General features: G+C 60.3%; 7 protein-coding genes across 7 annotated transcripts; 3 read left to right on the top strand and 4 right to left on the bottom strand.

Annotated features, from left to right (window-relative positions):
• Positions 1-1,126: 1,126 nt before the first annotated feature.
• Positions 1,127-2,316, bottom strand: PAN0_009c3790 (chromatin modification-related protein YNG2; the record flags this gene model as incomplete). The annotated part of the gene is made up of 3 exons (XM_014800749.1): positions 1,127-2,016; positions 2,109-2,180; positions 2,259-2,316. 3 exons carry the CDS (start codon positions 2,314-2,316, stop codon positions 1,127-1,129), a joined length of 1,020 nt encoding a protein of 339 aa, XP_014656235.1.
• Positions 2,317-2,742: 426 nt separating this feature from the next.
• PAN0_009d3789 (uncharacterized protein) lies at positions 2,743-3,871 on the top strand (the record flags this gene model as incomplete). The annotated part of the gene is made up of 2 exons (XM_014800748.1): positions 2,743-2,976; positions 3,068-3,871. 2 exons carry the CDS (start codon positions 2,743-2,745, stop codon positions 3,869-3,871), a joined length of 1,038 nt encoding a protein of 345 aa, XP_014656234.1.
• A 1,997-nt stretch (positions 3,872-5,868) lies between these two features.
• Positions 5,869-7,873, top strand: PAN0_009d3788 (uncharacterized protein; the record flags this gene model as incomplete). The annotated part of the gene is made up of 4 exons (XM_014800747.1): positions 5,869-7,100; positions 7,179-7,322; positions 7,385-7,428; positions 7,503-7,873. The coding sequence occupies 4 exons, from the start codon at positions 5,869-5,871 to the stop codon at positions 7,871-7,873; spliced, it is 1,791 nt and encodes a 596-aa protein (XP_014656233.1).
• A 166-nt stretch (positions 7,874-8,039) lies between these two features.
• On the bottom strand, positions 8,040-9,908 carry PAN0_009c3787 (uncharacterized protein; the record flags this gene model as incomplete). The annotated part of the gene is made up of 1 exon (XM_014800746.1): positions 8,040-9,908. One exon carries the CDS (start codon positions 9,906-9,908, stop codon positions 8,040-8,042), a length of 1,869 nt encoding a protein of 622 aa, XP_014656232.1.
• A 495-nt stretch (positions 9,909-10,403) lies between these two features.
• Positions 10,404-11,552, top strand: PAN0_009d3786 (cytoplasmic protein; the record flags this gene model as incomplete). Its single annotated transcript, XM_014800745.1, has 3 exons — positions 10,404-10,643; positions 10,726-11,363; positions 11,444-11,552. 3 exons carry the CDS (start codon positions 10,404-10,406, stop codon positions 11,550-11,552), a joined length of 987 nt encoding a protein of 328 aa, XP_014656231.1.
• A 97-nt stretch (positions 11,553-11,649) lies between these two features.
• PAN0_009c3785 (ornithine carbamoyltransferase) lies at positions 11,650-14,773 on the bottom strand (the record flags this gene model as incomplete). The annotated part of the gene is made up of 5 exons (XM_014800744.1): positions 11,650-12,012; positions 12,087-12,681; positions 12,745-13,187; positions 13,339-13,411; positions 13,629-14,773. The coding sequence occupies 5 exons, from the start codon at positions 14,771-14,773 to the stop codon at positions 11,650-11,652; spliced, it is 2,619 nt and encodes an 872-aa protein (XP_014656230.1).
• An 860-nt stretch (positions 14,774-15,633) lies between these two features.
• PAN0_009c3784 (uncharacterized protein) lies at positions 15,634-17,550 on the bottom strand (the record flags this gene model as incomplete). The annotated part of the gene is made up of 2 exons (XM_014800743.1): positions 15,634-17,269; positions 17,393-17,550. 2 exons carry the CDS (start codon positions 17,548-17,550, stop codon positions 15,634-15,636), a joined length of 1,794 nt encoding a protein of 597 aa, XP_014656229.1.
• Between the last annotated feature and the right edge of the window lie 896 nt (positions 17,551-18,446).

The following is an 18,446-nucleotide window of genomic DNA, read 5'->3' as shown; positions in this document are numbered from 1 at the left end:
AAGAGGAGGAAGAAGGAGGAAGAAGGGAAGGAAGATGGTGGGAGCGGCGTGCCACGGACTAAGCTTTGCCAAAATTCGCTCGCTCGCCTTCTCTCGCGGGGGAAAAAGTCGGCGCCCTGGCATAGGGAGGAAGAAAAAAAATTGAACGTGGGTCCGTCCGCGCTCCGATGGGGGAGGGAGAATCCTCGGCAGGAAGGAGGGAAAAAAAAAGTTTCGCGTCTGTGACTGGATCTCTCCGCTTTCAGGCTTGTCTGGCTTCTGAGCGGTGCTGATTCGCCAATCTTCGCGACACGCTCTTGAAAAAAGAAAAATGCCGCTCCCGATCTTGGGCCTGAATCGCTGCTGCACCAAGAGAGTGGAGAGCTGCGACCCAAAGAGGTGGAGAAACTGCAGTCTCGCCCGCTCCGACTCGAATTTTTTGTGGAATGCGCCTTCTGACCTCAGACCGCGCTCTGCAACCGAAGACCACCCAAAAAAAACTTTTGCTTCAGCTGGCCACTCTCGTGCCCACTTGGCCGAGCTAAACTTTCTTCTAAATTAGAGGCCGTTGGGCCGTTGGGCGGCGAAATGAGCTTCAAGCACCGACGATGGCAGGGCCGAGTCTGCACCCGCTCGCCACTGGCGGTGCAAAGGAGGATTCGGCTCAGCAGAGCCCGTCTGGCAGTCGAATCCGATTCGGGAAGCAGCTCAGGGCGCTGATTGGAGCTCGCCCGTCGATGCCAAATCCTCGACCCACCAAGGCTGCATTTCCGAGTGGGCCAGTAAGCAGCAGCTTTCGGCCAGATTGCAGTCGCCTGTCCAATCGCATCTCGTTTCCCGTCGCGTCGTCGTGGGCACTGCACGCTTTCTGCTTGAAGATGGAGGCACAAGAGCGTGGACACTTTCACCAAAAGATCCGCTACGGCCGATCCGAAGCCCGCCTCCGCCTCACAGAATCAGGGCGGCCAATTCAAATGCCGCGGCCCCACGTCGGTCCATCTCGAAAGCCACGATCGGGCCGATCAAGTTACAGCCGATCCCTCATCCCGTCTGACTGGATGCTCTCTGTGTTTCCAGAGGTCGTGGGTATACTAAAGTTACAGGGAGATCATCACAGGAAGTGGGAGACGGTGAGGCACGCCACGTTTTACTGACGTCGACGCTTGTTCTTGAGCTTCGCCAGGCATTCCGAGCAGTACCACTTCTGCGGCAGCGGCTTGGTGACGCCCACACAGCCAATGTGGAACCACTCCTTGCAGTCCGGGTCGTTTTCGGCGTTGTCGCATCCGATCATCTCGCCGAACGACACGCGCTGGCAGAAGCAGTACGGCGTATCGTCCTTCTCCTCGCCCTCTTCGCCCTCGCCACCTTCTCCCTCGAAGCCCTCCAGCCCGCCGAGCGAGCCAAACTCGGTGCTTTGCGACAACGCCGATCGACCCGGTCCACTCACCGACAGCGATCCGCCGCGTGCTTTGCGACCGCCTCCGACACCGCGAATCGAGCTCCCGAGGCCCCGTTCGGGGGGAGCAGGCGACCCTTCGCCCGGCGTAGTGCGACCGCCAGCTCGAGCTCGCGCGGCGGCACTCATCGGTGTGCCGGGTGTGAGCGTTCCAACGCCGGGCGACAGCAGGCTACCCTTGCGCTTGAGGCCAGCCAGTGGCGAGTCGAGCTCCACCGCAGGACTCTTGAGCCCAGCCAGCGCTGCGGGGAGCCCAGACAACGACGGCACTTGCGGTGTGCCGATCGAAGCTGTCGACGCATAGTTGTTCAGCACCGACGGGCTGATCTTGGCCATCTCCTCCTTCAGATGCTTGTGATGCGCATGGATCGAGCGCCACAGACGCAGGCTCAGTGCCTCCTTCTGCGAGCCCCACTCGTCCGCTCGTCCATAGTCGGTTCGGATCTTTTCCGCCAGCTTGTCCGCCTTGACGCGGTCCGCTTCCGAAAGATTGCCCGCTGGGTTGGCCAGTCCACTCCCGCTTTTCTGCAGCAGCTCCCTGAGTTGAGCTTCCCTGGCTGCGATCTTCGGCATGAGGTCTGTGGGGTCGGTGGAGGCCGTGGACTGGTCAGCATCTGGACGCACGTTTCTTTCCGAGCTGCCAGCGTGCCGGCTCCGACGGTGGACTCACCTTGAATCTTGACATCCTTGTGCTCGATCTCCTTGACGAGGTGACTAACCTCTTGCGGCAGATTGTCAAGGTCTGTAATGCGGGACGAGACGTATTCGGGTCAGAATGCTGGAAGGCCAGTCCACAGGCAGAATCGGCCAAGCAACTCACTTGAGATGAACTCGGTCGCAATCGCAGCAATCTCGGCAGGGTCCTCGATGTACATCATCGTGAGAGGTGCAGCTGGCTAGGCTCGGAAGAGGTGCCCGGGCCGGATCCTTGCAGGTAGTTGCGCTTGAGTTATATGCCACGCCCAGAGATAGCAGCAATTCCGATCAGCTGCTTCAGTCGCAGCAGAGTCGCAGCAGACGAATGAGAAGCCTCGTGGTGGCTGTTCGTGGCCGGTGGATGCTGTCAGATTGCGGTTGAGTAGTGGGTGGTGATGGTCAGGGTCCAGGATGCGGACGCGGCTGCAGTTGCAAGTTGAGGCTGTCTCTCCTGGCCGACTTCCGAGAAATCGTCAGAAATTTTGGCTAGAGGGTTCTTCCTGGCGCCGACTCCTCCACACCTCGTTCTGCCCTCAGGAAACTTTGCCAGCCCGTAACGACCTTGCGACCACCATCCGCTCCTTCACATAGACTTGCTGGCTTCGAACATGGCCGACACATTGGAAGAGAACTATCTCTTGGACGAGCACGATGCAGTCTCGGTCGTAGGCTCCGATGACGGCGCTGTCAGCGTCCAAGACGAGCCCGTGCTCTCGAACGAGGCATCCGAGGACGCTGCGCCAGCTTCCACATCCATGCAGCAAGAGAGCAAAGACGAAGCGGCGCGCAAGCTCGACAAGAAGCGCAAGCGCAAGGAGAAGGAAAAGGCCCGCAAGCAAAAGGTAGGTGTCCGTGCCACAGAGCCTAGATGGACCATCTCGACGACTGACACTCTCGTCTGTTCATTGCGTCTACATTTGATGGAAACAACAGCGTGCTGCAGTCTCGGCAGAGCTCGCGCAAGGAGTCGGCTCGGTGGCCACGCAGCCATCCGATCTGCAAGCCGACTACCTCACCTCCAAGCAGAGCGCCTCGTTTGCCAAGCTGAGCGAGCTGGAATTGGAAGAACTTCGCCTGCGCGAGTCGATGCTCTTGGATACGACCGCATTCGACAAGCCTCGTACCGTCGACACGCTCGCCGACTTTGTTCGCAAATGCATGCCGTCGATAGCCAAGAACATCGTCGACAGCCAGCATCCAAGCGTTTCCAAGCCAGGCCATCCTGCGCTCGTCATCTTGACCGGAAACGCTCTACGTGCGGCCGACCTGGCACGTGGCCTTCGATCCTTGGGTCCTCAGCTGCCCGATTCAGAAGATCGCTCTACAGGCCCCGCGAAGAAGCGCAAAGTCACCAATGGCTCCAACAAGGCGCAGAAGGACGATGCCGACGCCAAGTCGGGAAGCAAGGATAGCAAGGCGCTGCTGGGCGGCTTTTCCGTGGCTAAGCTGTTTGCGCGCCACTTCAAGCTCAAGGAGCACGAGGCCTGGCTGCGCGAACACACGACGCCACTCGCAGCCGGCACGCCCCAGCGCGTAGCGGCGCTCATCGCATCGGGAAGCCTGCATCTCGACTCGCTCCAGGCGCTCGTCATTGACCAGACTTGGGTCGACGCCAAGCAGCGCAACGTCTTTGACACTTTTGAAACGAGAGCCGAGCTCATGAAGCTGCTCGCGCTCGATGCGGTTATGGCCGCCCTCAAGCGATCTACCTCGCCAACCAAGCTCGTCCTCTTTTGAACGTCATGGGCAAGGCAATCCAGTATTCGCAACGCACCGCCAGCCTATGAGCCTCGCACTGGTGGTCAGAGTGAACAGATTTGAGCGTGTTTGAACGGTCTCTCGCCCTCTCCCTCTTTCGTGGGGCAGGGAGGCTTGCTACAGCAGCGTGAGTGCCGTCGGGACTGTGTGTGCTTCGGCGCGCTGCCCACGCACCTCTTCCCGTGCTACTGCACCAGCAAGTGCGTGCACCCCTCTCCGTAGTGCCGTGTGCTTTGCAGTGCAGGCTCAACATGCAGTGTATGCGCAGCCACCCAGCCAACGCCAGAGCCCAAGCTGTAGAACAGAGGCTCGAGGCTCGATAGACCAGGGAAGGCTGGCAGTGTAGGCCGAAGGTCGGGCTCCTTTCCGAACAAGCGCCTCATCTTGCTCAAGCGTGGCAACGCGCGCGACGGGATCTGTGACTTTACAAGATGTGCAGTCGGTAGCGCAGTTCATCACGCTCTTCCGACCGCTCGCCATCCTGGCCACGTCGACTTGGCGACGCGCGAGAAAAAAGGACTGCTCACGAGCGTGAGTGAATCAGCCCCGCGTAGCCAAAGTCGCCGCAAAATCAGACTTCGTCTCTTGTCCAGCGTGGTGAGCTGTGCGATTCGAATGCAGTCCGAGTGTCCATCACATCGCTGTCGTCGCCCTTGCTTGCCAGCAGCTCCTCGTCGCTTGCCTCATTCGTTGCGTGTCCGCGTCGCCTCCTTTCGTTCCTGCCCTTTCCCTCCCCCTCTCCTCGGACACGCAAGCTTGCCATCGATCCAGTCTTCCTGCAAGCCACACTCTCCTCTGTCGTCGGTTGCACACTTTCAACGACGATAAGTGGCAGAACAGCGCCTGCAGCCTCGAGGCAGAGAGGCGTCTCCCAGAATGCGCAGGTGCCGCGTTCGAATCGCTGCTCCCCGCTGGGACGCCGAACAGCTTCTGTGCACGTACTGCAGGCAGCAGCCAGCAACGCCAAGGCCTTCATGATGCCCGGCGTTCTATCAATGGCCTGCTCGACAAGACCGACTGGGCGCATTTAGCGTAAGCAGCTCATACCTCACAGCACCGGGAGCATTCTCTTACGCCTGCGCAAGTGCCGCACTCGTCGTTCCTTCGCTCGAGTCTTGCTCGACCAACGTTCAAGCCTTCGTTCACACCTTCTACGTCATCTGTTGTGTGTAGATCAAAGCCATTCGGTACGAGCTAGGCGAGAGATTCTAGAATCAAGGCCTTATCGAGCAAAAGAGGTGCACGACGCAGACCTCTGATCACGCCAAGGGCGGCTAGATGGGCGAGTGAGCTCATGGTTGGCGCGCCTTCGAGTCGGACTATGCGACCTTCGCTTGCCCCCGCGTCTAGGGGGCAGACCTGCTCGATTCCCCTGTCGCACGCCAGCTGCGGTGCGGCGTTCCACCGGCCATCACGCTCCGACTGTATGCCTGTCGACCTTGGACTGGGATGCCGAACTTGCTGATAGCAGTGTTTGCCTGCCCGTCTTTGTTGCCACGGAAGCAGTGCAGCAGGTGCAGATTCGCAGAGCCTCAAGCGGGTGATCTGCAGGTGGCCCGCATGCGAGCTTCTTCCTGAGGCGCACCAAGCACGACAGCTTGGCTGCACGCAGTTGACGGCAGCACAGACACGAGCTGGCTCGTGCAACTTCGTGCGACTTGTGCACGCTGGCCTGCGTTGCGAGATCTGTGTGCTCGTGCAGTCTGGCGCTGGGCTATATCGGGAACGTCGACTGGATCTGCTCGCAGTACAAATACAATCGCTCGAGCTCGCCCATCTACCAAAGTCGGGTGCCGTCCACTGCTTGCTCAACATCTCATACACCATCACCCTTCAAAGCTTTGCTCTCTTCTCTGACGACTTGCTCCAGACGTTGCTACTTTGACCATCTTGCCGCTGCTTCAATTCTCATCAGAAGATCCTCGACCAGCTTGCTCGTTTGTCGCAACTCCTCCTTGTGAAGCGAAGCTCCGCAAATGAGTGGGACCAGCTTCGACACCAGCTTCCCGCACTTCTCCCAAGATCACGTCGCCGACGCAGCCTGCAACGGTCCGGTTCTTTCTCAGGCATTCCGTTCCACCGACCTCAAGGCCACTTCCGAGTGCGTCGCTCCGTACAACTACATCGATCCCGCCAAGGCTCTCGGCTCGCAGCCCGTGGCTACCTTTGGACAGAACATCCTCTGCGGGACACAGAACCTTGCTTCGGCCTTGGCTGACAACCGATATTCCTCATGCGATGAAGACGCAGAAGGCGAGCCTGACGAGAGCTACAACGCAGAGCTCTCGTTCTGGTCGACCGAATCGGGCGACACGAGCGGATCCACGGCGACAACTTTTGCTCCTGGTGAAGCATCGTTTCCTTTTACCGAAAACTGTTCCGCTCTGGGTGGAGCGACGCCTAAAAGGACGGCGATGCACGGCGACATACCGATCGAGCTCGACTTGCCTCGTGAGGCGGACATCGCTGACCAATCCTCGAGATACGCGTCCGCTGGACTTCAGCCTCTAGCTGCCACCACCAGCGGCGCGAAACGATCGTCGAAGAGGAAGCGGAGAAGAAGCAGCCCCAAGAGGCTGACGGACTACTGCGCCTCGAACAAGGCGAGTCTCTACTCGGCACCGGCGAAGAGTAAAGCCGCAAGAAGCCGTACGAGCGCTTCGTCCTCCAAGCCTGCAGCTAACACTCGGGTCGCGGACATCAGCGAACGACAGTCGCCTGCGATTGGGTCGGATGGGCCTGGGTCCGGCGCAAGCGGTGTTTCGTCGCCATCGACGCCCTCGGGAAAGTACAAGCTGCGAAAGAAGGACGAAGTACCGCGACGCAGTCTGGCAGCTCTGCTCACGCCTCCTAGAGACAGGCGCGCTGAGTTCTTCGACGAGCCCTCTCAAGACGCCTGGAACTGGTCTGAAGCAGCCGCTCCAGAGCCCTCGATTGAAGTCGCTGCCGATAACGATCTTGCTACGGGAGAGTCAGCAGGTCTGGCACACAAGTCGGAAGCGGACGAGGTGCCAGAGATGGTGTTCGCCGACCTGGAAGAGACCGAGGATGTCAAGCCGGCAACGCTTGTGGACAAGGGTCAGCGAGTATTCCCTGCAGGCTGGGAGATTCACTCGGGATTTCCTCTGCTGTACCAGCGGTATTTTGTCCCCTCTTCCGTCAGTCCCGAGGTGTTAGAGATGCTCGTGCGAGGTCTTGGAGATGCCGAGTAAGTTCCATTCCGCGGTGACGATGAAGCCTCAATGACCTTTCTGGCTAATGGTTTCTCTGGGTTCTTGGTCGGTAGCTACGGCGACGAACTGCGCGAGACGGTCGATCGAGCGCAGAGCGTGCATGGCGCTTTCAACAAGCCACGATCGATCTTGGATCTGTACACGCCTCGCTTCGTCAAAGGCGTGGGGGTGGACAAGGTCGGCATGTGCCCAGTATGGTTAGTACTAGGCTCTACGAGTGAGCGCCGGATGAAGGCTGACTCTTATGTGTGGACGATAGCTACGAGGAAGGCAAGGTGCAGTTCTTCAAAACCAAGTTTTCAGGTAAGCCGTCTTGGACTGTCACCATGGCTATCCAACACTCCGCTGACGGCGCTATTGATGTCTGGTTTGTTCAGCCTACAACTATCATCTGCAGAACTTTCACGGCGTGTCTGCGCTGACGGGGTTGCCGTTTACGCCGCCTGCCAAGTTCCGGGTGCGGTCACAGCCGCATGCCAAGCCCAAGGAGCGCAAGCAGCTGATCCAGGGCCACTGCCACGGCTGCAATCGGTGGATCGACATGCAGGGTCCCAAATTGACCGACCTCAAGGTCGCCGAGATCTACTGGTGGAAGCATGCGCAGTCGTGCCATCGCAAGGCGCGTTTGCCGGAGGGCATCGCTGGGTACCTGGTCGAGAACCAGTGGTTCCACAGGGTGCATGCCGTGCTCGAGATGATCGGCGGCTACGACAGCGAGATCGACAAGCTTCTTGCTGGACCTAAATGAGCGCGGCATTCGTTGCGACTTGAACATAGACAGCCTTGTATGGCAGCAAGCGAAATAGAGTTGCGTTTTTCAAAGTGATCCCACGCTGAGCATGTTCGACGAGTGCAGATGTGAAATTGAATGTGAATGCGATGCGAGAGCTAGGAATTGGGTGACAGTGAGGGAATCAACGTGCGGATGTTCGCCATGGCGACTGACGTACGGCATCATAAATACCCTGCGGACCCAGTCTCTGGTAATCCTGATACCACCCCTCCATCCTGGTCCTTAGAGCTGCAAACGCCACGAGCGCAACAAGCACGAGCAAATACAGTGTGATGATCGACTGGTCTTTGTAGCTGTCTCTCTCGAAGCACTTTGCCCACACATCCCCCTCGAAGCCTGTCCCCACATCGTGGTCGGTATGCTCGAGCTTTGCGCCCTTGCAGATATCCAGACTCTGGTCGAGGCAGAATTGGCGCGTGCAGGTGCCGCAAGGCTTGGAGGGGTCAGCAGGAGCATAGAGGGGCACCAGCGTAGAGTTGGTCTGGAAACATGTGCACTTGCACAGATGAAGCTGGCGCGTCTGTCGGCCTACAACCGCCGGGGTATCGCGTCCAAGTAGGTGCGGGTTCAAAGCGTTACCTGATACAGGCACAACCAGACCAATTAGGAATGTGAACAGCGTGAGAAGTGTCAACATCACCCCCGAGGTGCCGAGGCGCGGAGAGCGTGAGCGCGAGCGAGAACGTGAACGTGAACGTGCCGCATTACCCCCCGAGGCAGGTGTGGATACGATCGAGAACGTCTCGTCATCGTCTGTCGCCTGATGCTCAGGTTGAGCGAGGACGCCGGCATCGGGCTGCGACAGCATCTCGGCAAATGCGTGCCCGAGCTCGGCACTTATCGCGGACTCGGCTGCAGGCTCTTGCACAACATCGGAGGGTGAGGGCGTCGCTTGCGGGGCTACGGAAGGTGCTGGCTGTGCACGTACACGAGCAAGCTCGTCCAACATGCCTTCGATCAGCGACTGTCTCTGCTGCGCTAGGGTGCTGGCGCTCGTTGCATCCTCCGCCTGCAAAGGAGTATCAACAGGCTGTGCCGACGCTTGAGGAGCGGCGAACGCGTGATTCTCGGTAGAGCTGGAGGTGGCTGCCGGGGACGGAGCCGAGAATGCGTGCGCAGAACGCGTGCCCTGTCCAGGAGAGATGCCACCACTGACGCTGTGGATCGAGTGGAGTGCCTGCGGGATGGCTGACAGGATGAGGCTGGACGAGACGACGGGCAGATCGCGCGAGACAGGCTGGAGCGCTTGGAGGACGGAACCGGCGATGTCGTTCGCCAACGCGGAAGCCGATGCCGAAGCGGCATTGAAAGTCTGTTGCTGCGGTGCTGTCGTGCTGGCATTGTTTGTCTGTGGACACGGTGCTGCGGGCGCCGACGACGATGGAGTAGGCGTCGTCGAACGCATAAGAGGTGGCTCGGCTGCATGCTCAGAGAATGTTGCGGGATGGTTAGCAGCGTCGCAATGCTGAGCGCTAGGCGGTGAAGCGCTAGTGGAGGAAGTGGGAGTTGACGACGCCCAAGTGACCGATTGCGAGGGCCCGGGCGTCGACAGTTGCTCTTGCGCTGGCGTGTCGATCAGAACCTTAATGTGGACCGAATCCATTGCGTTGGGAGTGCCAGGATCCTGCCGGAGAGCGTTTGGCCTGCCTAGCCAGGCGAAATGGGCGCGGGCCCAGTCGTGCCAGTCGTCGTGGTCCTCGACGAGGACATTTTGATTGCCAATAGAGATGCTGAGCGCACGAATACGGTCGATCGAGATGCCCCACCTCAGTGCGATTTGCTGCTTGTACTTGGGCGCGCCTCCCCATGCATGCGATCGAGGCGATTTGATCCTGGCAGATAGAGTGATGCATTTGACCGACGGCGCTTGATGGGCGGCCAGGAGCGCTTGCAAGTCAGGCCGAGCCGATGGTGGCAGCGAGACGTATGCTGGAAAGGTGACCACGCCGTCGTCGTAGTACACATGAAGCATGCGATCTCCTGAAGCCATGGCTACGAGGTTGCAGCTGGTGCTATGCTGCTGTGAGTTGGCAAGAGGAGTGGCGGTCTGATGGTGTTGGATAAAGCTCAGCTGCGGACCCTCGCGTGCGCAGCAAAAGTGGGGTCCTCAAACACTCTAACACGGGTTCAATTTGCGAACAACTGCAGCTGGCCTGTGCATTCGCCCGAGCCAAGAGGGGCAATTGGAAAGAGGGTGCGGTGCGGTGCGGTGCGCGTTGGGAGAGTGGAACGCGAACGCACTGCACAGCGTCTGCACAGCACAGCGCATCACACCCGGCACGTCTCAATCCCGATTTGGCACAGCCAGCAGCAGCACACCGCCGACAGCAGTGAAATTAGCGTAGATGGAGGCTGAAAGCAACACCTGCCGTTCAGCCCGGCAGATTTCATTCTCGACCGCTCTCGCTTCCGCCCATCCCATTTGCACCACCACCATCACACCCTTATCACCTTCCTCAGCTTAAAACAAGCGACACAAATCAAGATGGACCAGTGGAAGAAGTTCACCAGCAATGTCGGACCTCAGTTCCAAAACATCGGCAAGACCTTCGGCAACCTCAACCAGCAGGCTCGCGAGCGCTTCGGCGCCGTCGACCAGGAGGACATCACCGAGCTGCCCCAGGAGTACAAGGACCTCGAACGCCGCGTCGATGCGCTCAAGGCCGCCCACACCGGCCTCATGAAGGTCGCCAAGGTCTACGAGACCGAGAGCTACGACTACCCAGTGAGTATCGCTACCCTGCCCGTACATGCAGCAACGCCTGGAATGTCTGCTGATAACATCCCTCTGACTCTCGCATCGACAGACTCAGCTCCAGGAGAGCATCACCCAGCTCTCTGCCAGCGTCGGACACAGCGTCACCTCGTGGGCTGCCAGTGCCACGCGCGGCACCAACCTGCCCAAGGTCTCGCCCACCGCGCGCCCGCAGAAGGTCAACAAGACGCTCCACCACGCCCTCTCGCGCGCTGCCGCCAGCGGTGCGCTCCAGCTCGGCGCCGACGCCTCCAACCTGTCCGGCCTGCCCAACCTTGAGACGGCGCAGGCGCCCGGCTCGGACGCGCCCGTCAAGGACGACTCGAAGCTCGGCGAAGCGCTCCAGAAGTTTGCCATCGCAGAGGACCGTCTGGGCAACGCGCGCTTGACACAGGACGACCAGATCACGCAGGGCTTCAACGTGCCTTTCAACTCGTTTGGCGCCCAGATCGCGCTCGCCATGAAGGCGCGCCAGAACGTCACCGACGCACGCCTCCACCTCGACAGCTGGAAGCAGTCGCTCAAGACCGCCGAAAACGCCGGCGCCTCCGCAAAGCTCGAGCAGTACCGCAACGACGTCGAGCAGGCCGAGGACAAGCTCGTCGCCTCCACCGAGGAGGCCATCAGCCTCATGAAGCAGGTGCTCGAAAACCCAGAGCCCATCAAGAGCCTCAGCGCTTTTGTCAAGGCGTACGTACCCGGTCCCACATGGCATCTTCACACAGCGCTTCTCACTGACATTTTTCTTGACCTTCCTTTGAATCCTGCAGTCAAGCCGAGTACCACGCTGCTGCGGCCGAGCTGCTCTCGTCGGTGCAACAGGAGCTCGCGCAGCTCGCCACCTCGGTCGAGAGCGACTACCGTCTGTCGCGCGGTTGATCTCGCTCTCGCGCCACATGCTCATGTATGGAACCAGCACACGCAACTATGTGTATATGACGCTATTCTCTTTGGCAGCATGTTTCGAGTTTTTGGCCTAAGCAGGGATGGCGAGGCCGGCGTCGCGCCATGCCTGTTCGACCACGCTGCGCAGACGCTGGAAGGCGGTGTCGATCTGGTCGAGGGGGACCTGGCTGAAGCTCGTGCGCACATACGCGCTGGGCGTGCGCGTGTCGGTGGGCGGCTTGAATGCGATGCCTGGCAGCGCGAGCACGCCGGCAGCCTTGGCCTTGTTGCTGACCAGATCGTACGAGTCGCCGTCGGCAGCGCCTTCGCCAGAGGGGGGAAGCTTGAGACGGATCCAGAGGAACATGCCTGCCGTCGGACGCACCCAGTCGGCGACCGAGGGCGACGCCCGCAGGATGCTGTCTGCCGATGCCTCGAATCGTTCCAGTCGGTCCTATTCCCAGCGAAAGATGAGACTTGGTCAGTGAATGTAGAGGTGGACGGTAGGATGAAAGGGAGATCGCATACCTGGTAGAAGCGCGCGACCGAGTCGGCATGGTGCAAGAATCCGTCCATGCCCCACCTGCTAAGCAGTGCATATGCGATGGCCTGACTCGTTCCCGACGTCTGCAGATTGCGACTGCTCGTATCGAGATCAATCGCATCCAACAGCTCCCTCGGGCCCGTGATGAAGCCCAGCCTCAGACCGGCACTGAGGATCTTGCTAAAGCTGTCGAAGCGCAACACCCTTCCGACATTGTTACCGTCTTCGAGTTCGAGCCGAAAGTAGCTTTTTCCCCTCGCCCGCGTGACGGGGTCGGCATCCGCACTCAGTCCGGCAAAGCTGAGAAAGTAGTACGGATCGTCTTCGAGCAGCAGCAGGTTGTGTTTGCGGATGACGGCGAGTACGGCACGCTTGCGCTCGTCCGAAGCGCTTGTGCCAGATGGATTCGCACCTGTCGGGGTCGTGTAGAGGAACTTGGGAAAGGGAGCGCCTTGTGTGGCGGGGGCAGTGGTCCAGTTGGAAAGCAGCTCATCAAGAGCATGCGGCTCAACACCTTCCGAGTCGGTGGCTGCTTCAAACATGCGTGCCTTGTGCGCCACCAGGCTCGGCAAAATCCCCCTGCACATCCAACACCATCAGCCGACTATCTCGTGTACTTTGCGAGTTGGTAGGAGAACTTACGAGTAAGCAGGGCTTTCTAAGACCACCGAGTCACCCGGATTGACGAGCGCCTCGAACGTCTTTGTGAGGAGATCCTGGCTTCCATTGCCGAACGAGCACCTCCACACTTTACCGGCGCCCTGTTCGTTGGCCACCAGCGGCCGGGCATGGATCTTGCTCTGGAACGTCTGGATCCACTCGACGAGCTTGGGGATTCCGCTCGTGGCCGAGTACTGCAGCGCGACATCCAAGTCGCCACCCTCGATCGCAATCTGCTCCGGTGCTGCGTCGGGCTGCGCCGGCTTGAGCTCAAGCACGATGCGCTGGAAGGGGAACGTGTCCGAATTCGGCTTGCCCGACAGCAGCGACACCATGCCCGGGATGAGCTCGGCGGGGAACAGCGAGCGGATCGCCGAAGGCATCCGGTTGCGCGCCGTATCAGACAGCAGCGATGTATAGTCCATCTTGAGTGAATTCGAGTGAATGTAATGGATACAGAAGATGCGGGGTGAGCCGGCAACGGACGCGCCTTATATTGCGCACGGACATGCACTTGTCGGTGGTGAGGGCGCGCTGCAATTGTCGCCGACCAAATCCCCCACACATGTCACTCACCTCATCAACCAACACTCGAACAGCACTCTTCCACCACGACCTCGCAGGCAAACTGTCGATGCCGTGGTCTATGCTGAGAACGCCCCGCACAGGAGTCACAACGAGCTCGAGCGCAAAGTTGCAGAGCATGCGCCCGTCGGGAACACGCCGAATCGTTCGGCAAAATTCCGACGCCGCATCCCACGACTCTCCCTCTCCACTTCCTCGTCAGCTCTTCTCAAGCAGACCGACCATCAAACTCACAGACAGCCTGTATGATGAAAATGCAAATGGATTGACTGGCTGCCTACAGCTCCCACCGGCCGTACATGCGGTCAAACAAGCTCATGATGGTCCACTTTCGGTTCTCGGCCTCGGGGAAGACGATGGAGCGGTCCGAGTAGAACACCTCGTCGTCCACCTCGTCGCCCTTGCGCGGCAGGCAGTGCATGAACTTCCAGTCGGGCTTGGCGCCGCCCGCCTTGGCCATGGCCTCGGTCACCTGGAAGCCCTTGAAGTCGCGCAGCCGCTGATCCTTCTGCGCCTCGTCGCCCATGCTGATCCACGTGTCCGTGACGATGATGTCGGCATCGCGCACCGCCTCGGCCGGGTCGTTGGTCCAGTTGACCTGGCCCAGCGCAACAGGCGACGAGCCCGACTTGCTGAGTGCCGAGAGGCCGTCCTGCATTGTACCCCACACGAGCTCGTCGCGCTGGTACGCGGCGCCCTTGGGCGTGGCCACCGAGAGGTTGATGCCCAGACGCGGATAGGCCACAAGCATGTCGTTGAGGATGTTGTTGCTGTCGCCCACCCAAGCCACCTTGAGGCCCGCGAGGCCGGTGAGGTCGCCGGGCGTGGCCGAAGGCGCATACACCTCGAGCATCGCCTGCAGGTCTGCGAGGATCTGCGTCGGGTGGTAGCGCGCCGAGAGCGCATTGATCACCGGCACCGTCGAGTGCTTTGCCAGCAGCTCCACCTCGTCGTGACCCGCCACACGCGCCATGATACCATCCACCATCGAGCTGACCACCTTGGCGGTATCGTACAGGCTCTCGTTCACGCCGAGCTGGATATCCGAAGGCGCCAAGAAGAGTGCCGAGCCACCGAGCGATGCGACACTCGTCTCGGACGCAACACGAGTACGCGTGCTGCGCTTGCTAAAGATGATGGCCACCGACTTGTTCTTCAGGCTCTGCGGGATGGGAGACTCGCCTGCGCCGAGCTGCTTGCGCGACGCTGCGGGAAGCGCGAGCGAGGTGCTTCGGAACGCCTGCTTGAACTCAATTGCCGACTTGAGCACCGAGCCAATCTGGGCGGGCGAGAGCTCGGCCAATGTCAAGAGATGCGGCGGCGTACGTGCCGCCTTGGCTGCCGACGTCGAGGCGAAGCGGCACACCGCCGAGCCACCCGAGAGTGCGGTGCGCGAAAGGGTGTTTACCGCTTGTCGTCCGGTCATACTGTCGCAGGTTGTGTGAGTGTGATGTTAGGAAGAGAAGATGTGGTGATGAGGCTAGGAAAATCACAAGGCGTCGTTTCTTCTTATTCCAACGCTTGGCCCCAACGCTCACGGCTAAATTTCACCCACTCCATCCCAACAGACTGGAATTTCGAGTCACAGCCAACCAGGCCTGCAGAGCGCGAGCGATAAGATTGCACCTCGCGCTCCAACCTCGCGCCCACACGTTCAGGCCGTGATTGGCTCAAGTACTGACTCACCTTAGACAAACCCGACGCACATCCACTTCGCATCACTCGCTACGAAGCTCCTTCTCATCGCTTCTGACTCGCTCTCACAAGCACGCACGCCTGCACGCACAGCGAAACTTTTGAGTGGGGAAAGATTCATGAATCGACGACGACGACGTGTATCTGTACATGCGGCGAACAACGCACTCGAGACCACAGGACCCGAGCACGCGACACCGAAAGTATGGCCCACTCATCTGCCCAGCTCAAATGAGACTGTTTCAGACGAGAGAGACCAGTGTGGGATAGGAACGAATGCAGTATTATACGGGGAATGGTAACAAAAGAAACTTGCGTATGCGGACGGTGCAAAAGCGGACCAGGGATGGGAGGCAACGACAATGGCAAGATGCTGAGGATCTTGAACGCGGCGCGCGCCCGATACATTATCGTATCGGACGGCCGCCCCGTCATGGCGTAGGGTAGCAATCCGTGGAGGGAGATGGACCGGAGGGGGGAAAGCAAGCGGAGCCGGCCCGACGCGGACGTCGAGCTAATTATAAAACAGTGTAGTCGGTAGTAGGAAGGGGGGGGTATCAATACAGGTGAGGGGACAAGGAGAGACGGCCTTTACATGCCGGTAGGCGACGACGACTGCTGCTGTTGCTGCTGCTGCTGCAGCGCCTGCGTCAGCTGAGATGGAGGCGTCGAGATTGTTGGCGTCTGACGTGCCTCGCTCTCCTCCTTGCGTGCCGCCGCGGCCGCCGAAGCAGCGGCGGCGGCGGCAGCAGTGGCGGCAGCGTTCTTGGCGGCCTGCGCCTGGATCTGCTCCTGCGCTAGCTGGGCGGCCTGGGCAGCCGCAGCGATCTCCTCCTGGCTCAGCGTGCTCGTAGAGACGGGAGCACGGCCGGTGGCGTCCACCTTGGCGCTTGCACCACCGCCCGACTGCAGAAGCTGCAGGCCGAGCAGACCATGGGAGCCCGAGTGCAGGTAGTGGTAACGCAAGCCGTTGAGATTCTTGTAGCGCTTGCCACAGGCACCAACCTGGCAAATGTAGAGGCGGTCGCCCAGCGCAATCGGCGCCTGCGTTGCCGGGCTCGCCGGGTCGGGAGACGCGTTGGAGCTGCCGCCTGGCGACGTGGGCGAGCCCGTCGACGTGCCGGCGGCACCATCCTCGCCCTTGACACCGTCGCCCGACTCGGGCTGCGGCGAGGTCTTGGTCGAGTTGGTGGTGATGTGGATGGTCGGCGGTTGCGCCGCGGCCTGAGCAGTGATGGGCAGGTTGTTCTGGTTGCAGTGGCCGTGCAGACGGTGGTACTTGAGGCCGTTCATCTGCTTGTAAGCCTTGTCGCATCCGGGCGCCGGGCACTTGTAAGGCTTGTCGACGTTGGCGGCGCCGGCGCGAAGCGCGTTCTCGAGGGCGATGGTGGAAGCGTTCGACACGGCGCTCGTCTTCTCACGCTTGGCAGGTGGCTGCGACGACGACGCCGACGACGAGGATGCGGTGCCCGAAGCCGGGAAGAAGAGATTTGGCGGAGCGCACGAGGGGAGGTGGTGCTCGTCGGCGTTGCTGGATCGGATCGAAAGCGCCGAGAAGGCTGCAGGGTTGAGGCCATTGGTGAAGAAGCCGTCGTTCTCCGAGTCGAGGCAAGGGGTGCCTGGGATGGAGCTGCCCGGTGTAGAGAAGGGAGAGTTGGGGGCATAAATGTTGGGGGAGCCAGGCGTCCTGCGACCGACACCGCCGTCGATGAGCGCCCTTCTCAAGGACTGGTGGATAGCACCGTTGGGGTTGGCCGACGATGCGTTGGCATACTGGCCGAATGACCGCTTCTTGCCCTTGGGGAGCGACGGCGATCGCATGACCGCAGTGTCGAACGCCGAGGCCTTGTCCGTGTCATCGAGACCGGTAGGGGTGGTGGCATTGGAGTCGGTGGCAGCGGCAGAGGATGTGGCGGTGGCGGCGGTGGCGGCGGCCGAGGTGGAGCCGGCGTTGGAGGTGCGCGGGCTGGATGGCTGCGAAGTCGAGGCGGTTGACGAGTCGGAAGACTCGACCTCGTCGTCGGCGATCATGGCAGGCATATCGTCGTCCTCGAAGCGAACGTGGCATTCCTCGTAGTGCTGCAGAAGGTCATGGAGGTCGTCGAGCTTCTGGCCGCAGCAGGTGAAATTGCGGCAGAAGGTAGACTCGAGACGCACCGACGAAGGCGCGACGGTAACGTCCGACTCGGTCGATGTTCCGAACTTGGAGATCGAGTAGTCCATAATTCTGTGAGGTTCAAGGTGTGGTCGAGGTGTCACAGACGTCAGACTTTGTTCTTTCAAAGAGCGGATGTGGTGACGCGAGAGCGCGGTGGAGCTGTGGCGCGGTGGCGAGGAGACTGGTACTTACTCGGAGACGTCCTTGCCAAAGGAGACGGCCATGGGCTCCCTGTAGCTTGCGCTGCCAACAAAGCTGGACGAAGCGCGCGGTGTGAGGCCTCCAGGGCGCTGGAAGCTGTATGAGTCGAGGCGGCCAGGGGCCTGTGCGATGGGGATGGGTGCCTGCATGGTGAGAGCGAGGGCTTATGCGGACGGTTGTGAGTGGCGAGGGTGTGTGCTAGCTCCGGAGATCACTGAAGATCGGGATTGGAGCTGCGAGAGATGATGGGGGTCGACACACAACGTTGCGTGGCAATGTGGGTCGGTGCGGTATGCAGGGTTGAGGCAATGCAGGAATCAGGCAGGAGCGCAGATTCGAGAGAGGCCGATGGTAGGGTAGGGTGATAATACGAAGATGATGTAGTGTGAATGTAGAGAGGAGGAGAGGCTGTGGGGATGGGTGTCGTTGGAGAGGATGGCAAGGAGGGGGGGATAATATGGATCAATGGAGATGCTTCCTTGACGGGAGCTTTTGGGGCATGCGGGTCGCTGAGTGGTCAGGTGCGCGGAGAGTGGCAATCAACGTGTGCTGTTTGGCTGCGAGCAGGGGCTGCAATGTGCCTTTGGGAAAGTAGGGTAGGGTAGAGGTAGAGTAGAGTGAGGTGGGTAGGTGCGAGGTGCAGGAGGGATAGGGATGGGAGGCGGACGAGAGAGGTGGGTGCTATGCGTATGTAGGAGGGTGGGTGTATTGGGTGTGTGGGCTGGCTGGCTGGGTCGACCGAGCCGCAGCGAGATGAGGTACGTTGGGCGGCGTGCAGCGAGCGCAGCAGAGCGCAGCAGAGCGAAACAGCAGCGCAGCGCAGCGCAGCCGCAACAGCGTCGTTGGACTCTGGAAGAATCACGCCGCTGGGAAGAACGGCGGCGGGCACAGGCATCACAGCAGAGGTGAGGCGAGAAGGATGGCGGTATTGCGCACACGGCGGAATGCCCAGCTCGAGGCAAGTGTGAGATGCGCTGAAACAGCCCAGGGTCGAAGGCGAGCGAGACGGAGAGCGCGCGCGCGCGCCTGAGGTAAAGCTGCGCAA

This window comes from Moesziomyces antarcticus (genome assembly GCF_000747765.1).
Source record: "Moesziomyces antarcticus DNA, scaffold: scaffold_v10009, strain JCM 10317, whole genome shotgun sequence".
Classification (NCBI taxonomy): domain Eukaryota; kingdom Fungi; phylum Basidiomycota; class Ustilaginomycetes; order Ustilaginales; family Ustilaginaceae; genus Moesziomyces; species Moesziomyces antarcticus.
This window is presented reverse-complemented; position numbering and strand designations above follow the sequence as displayed.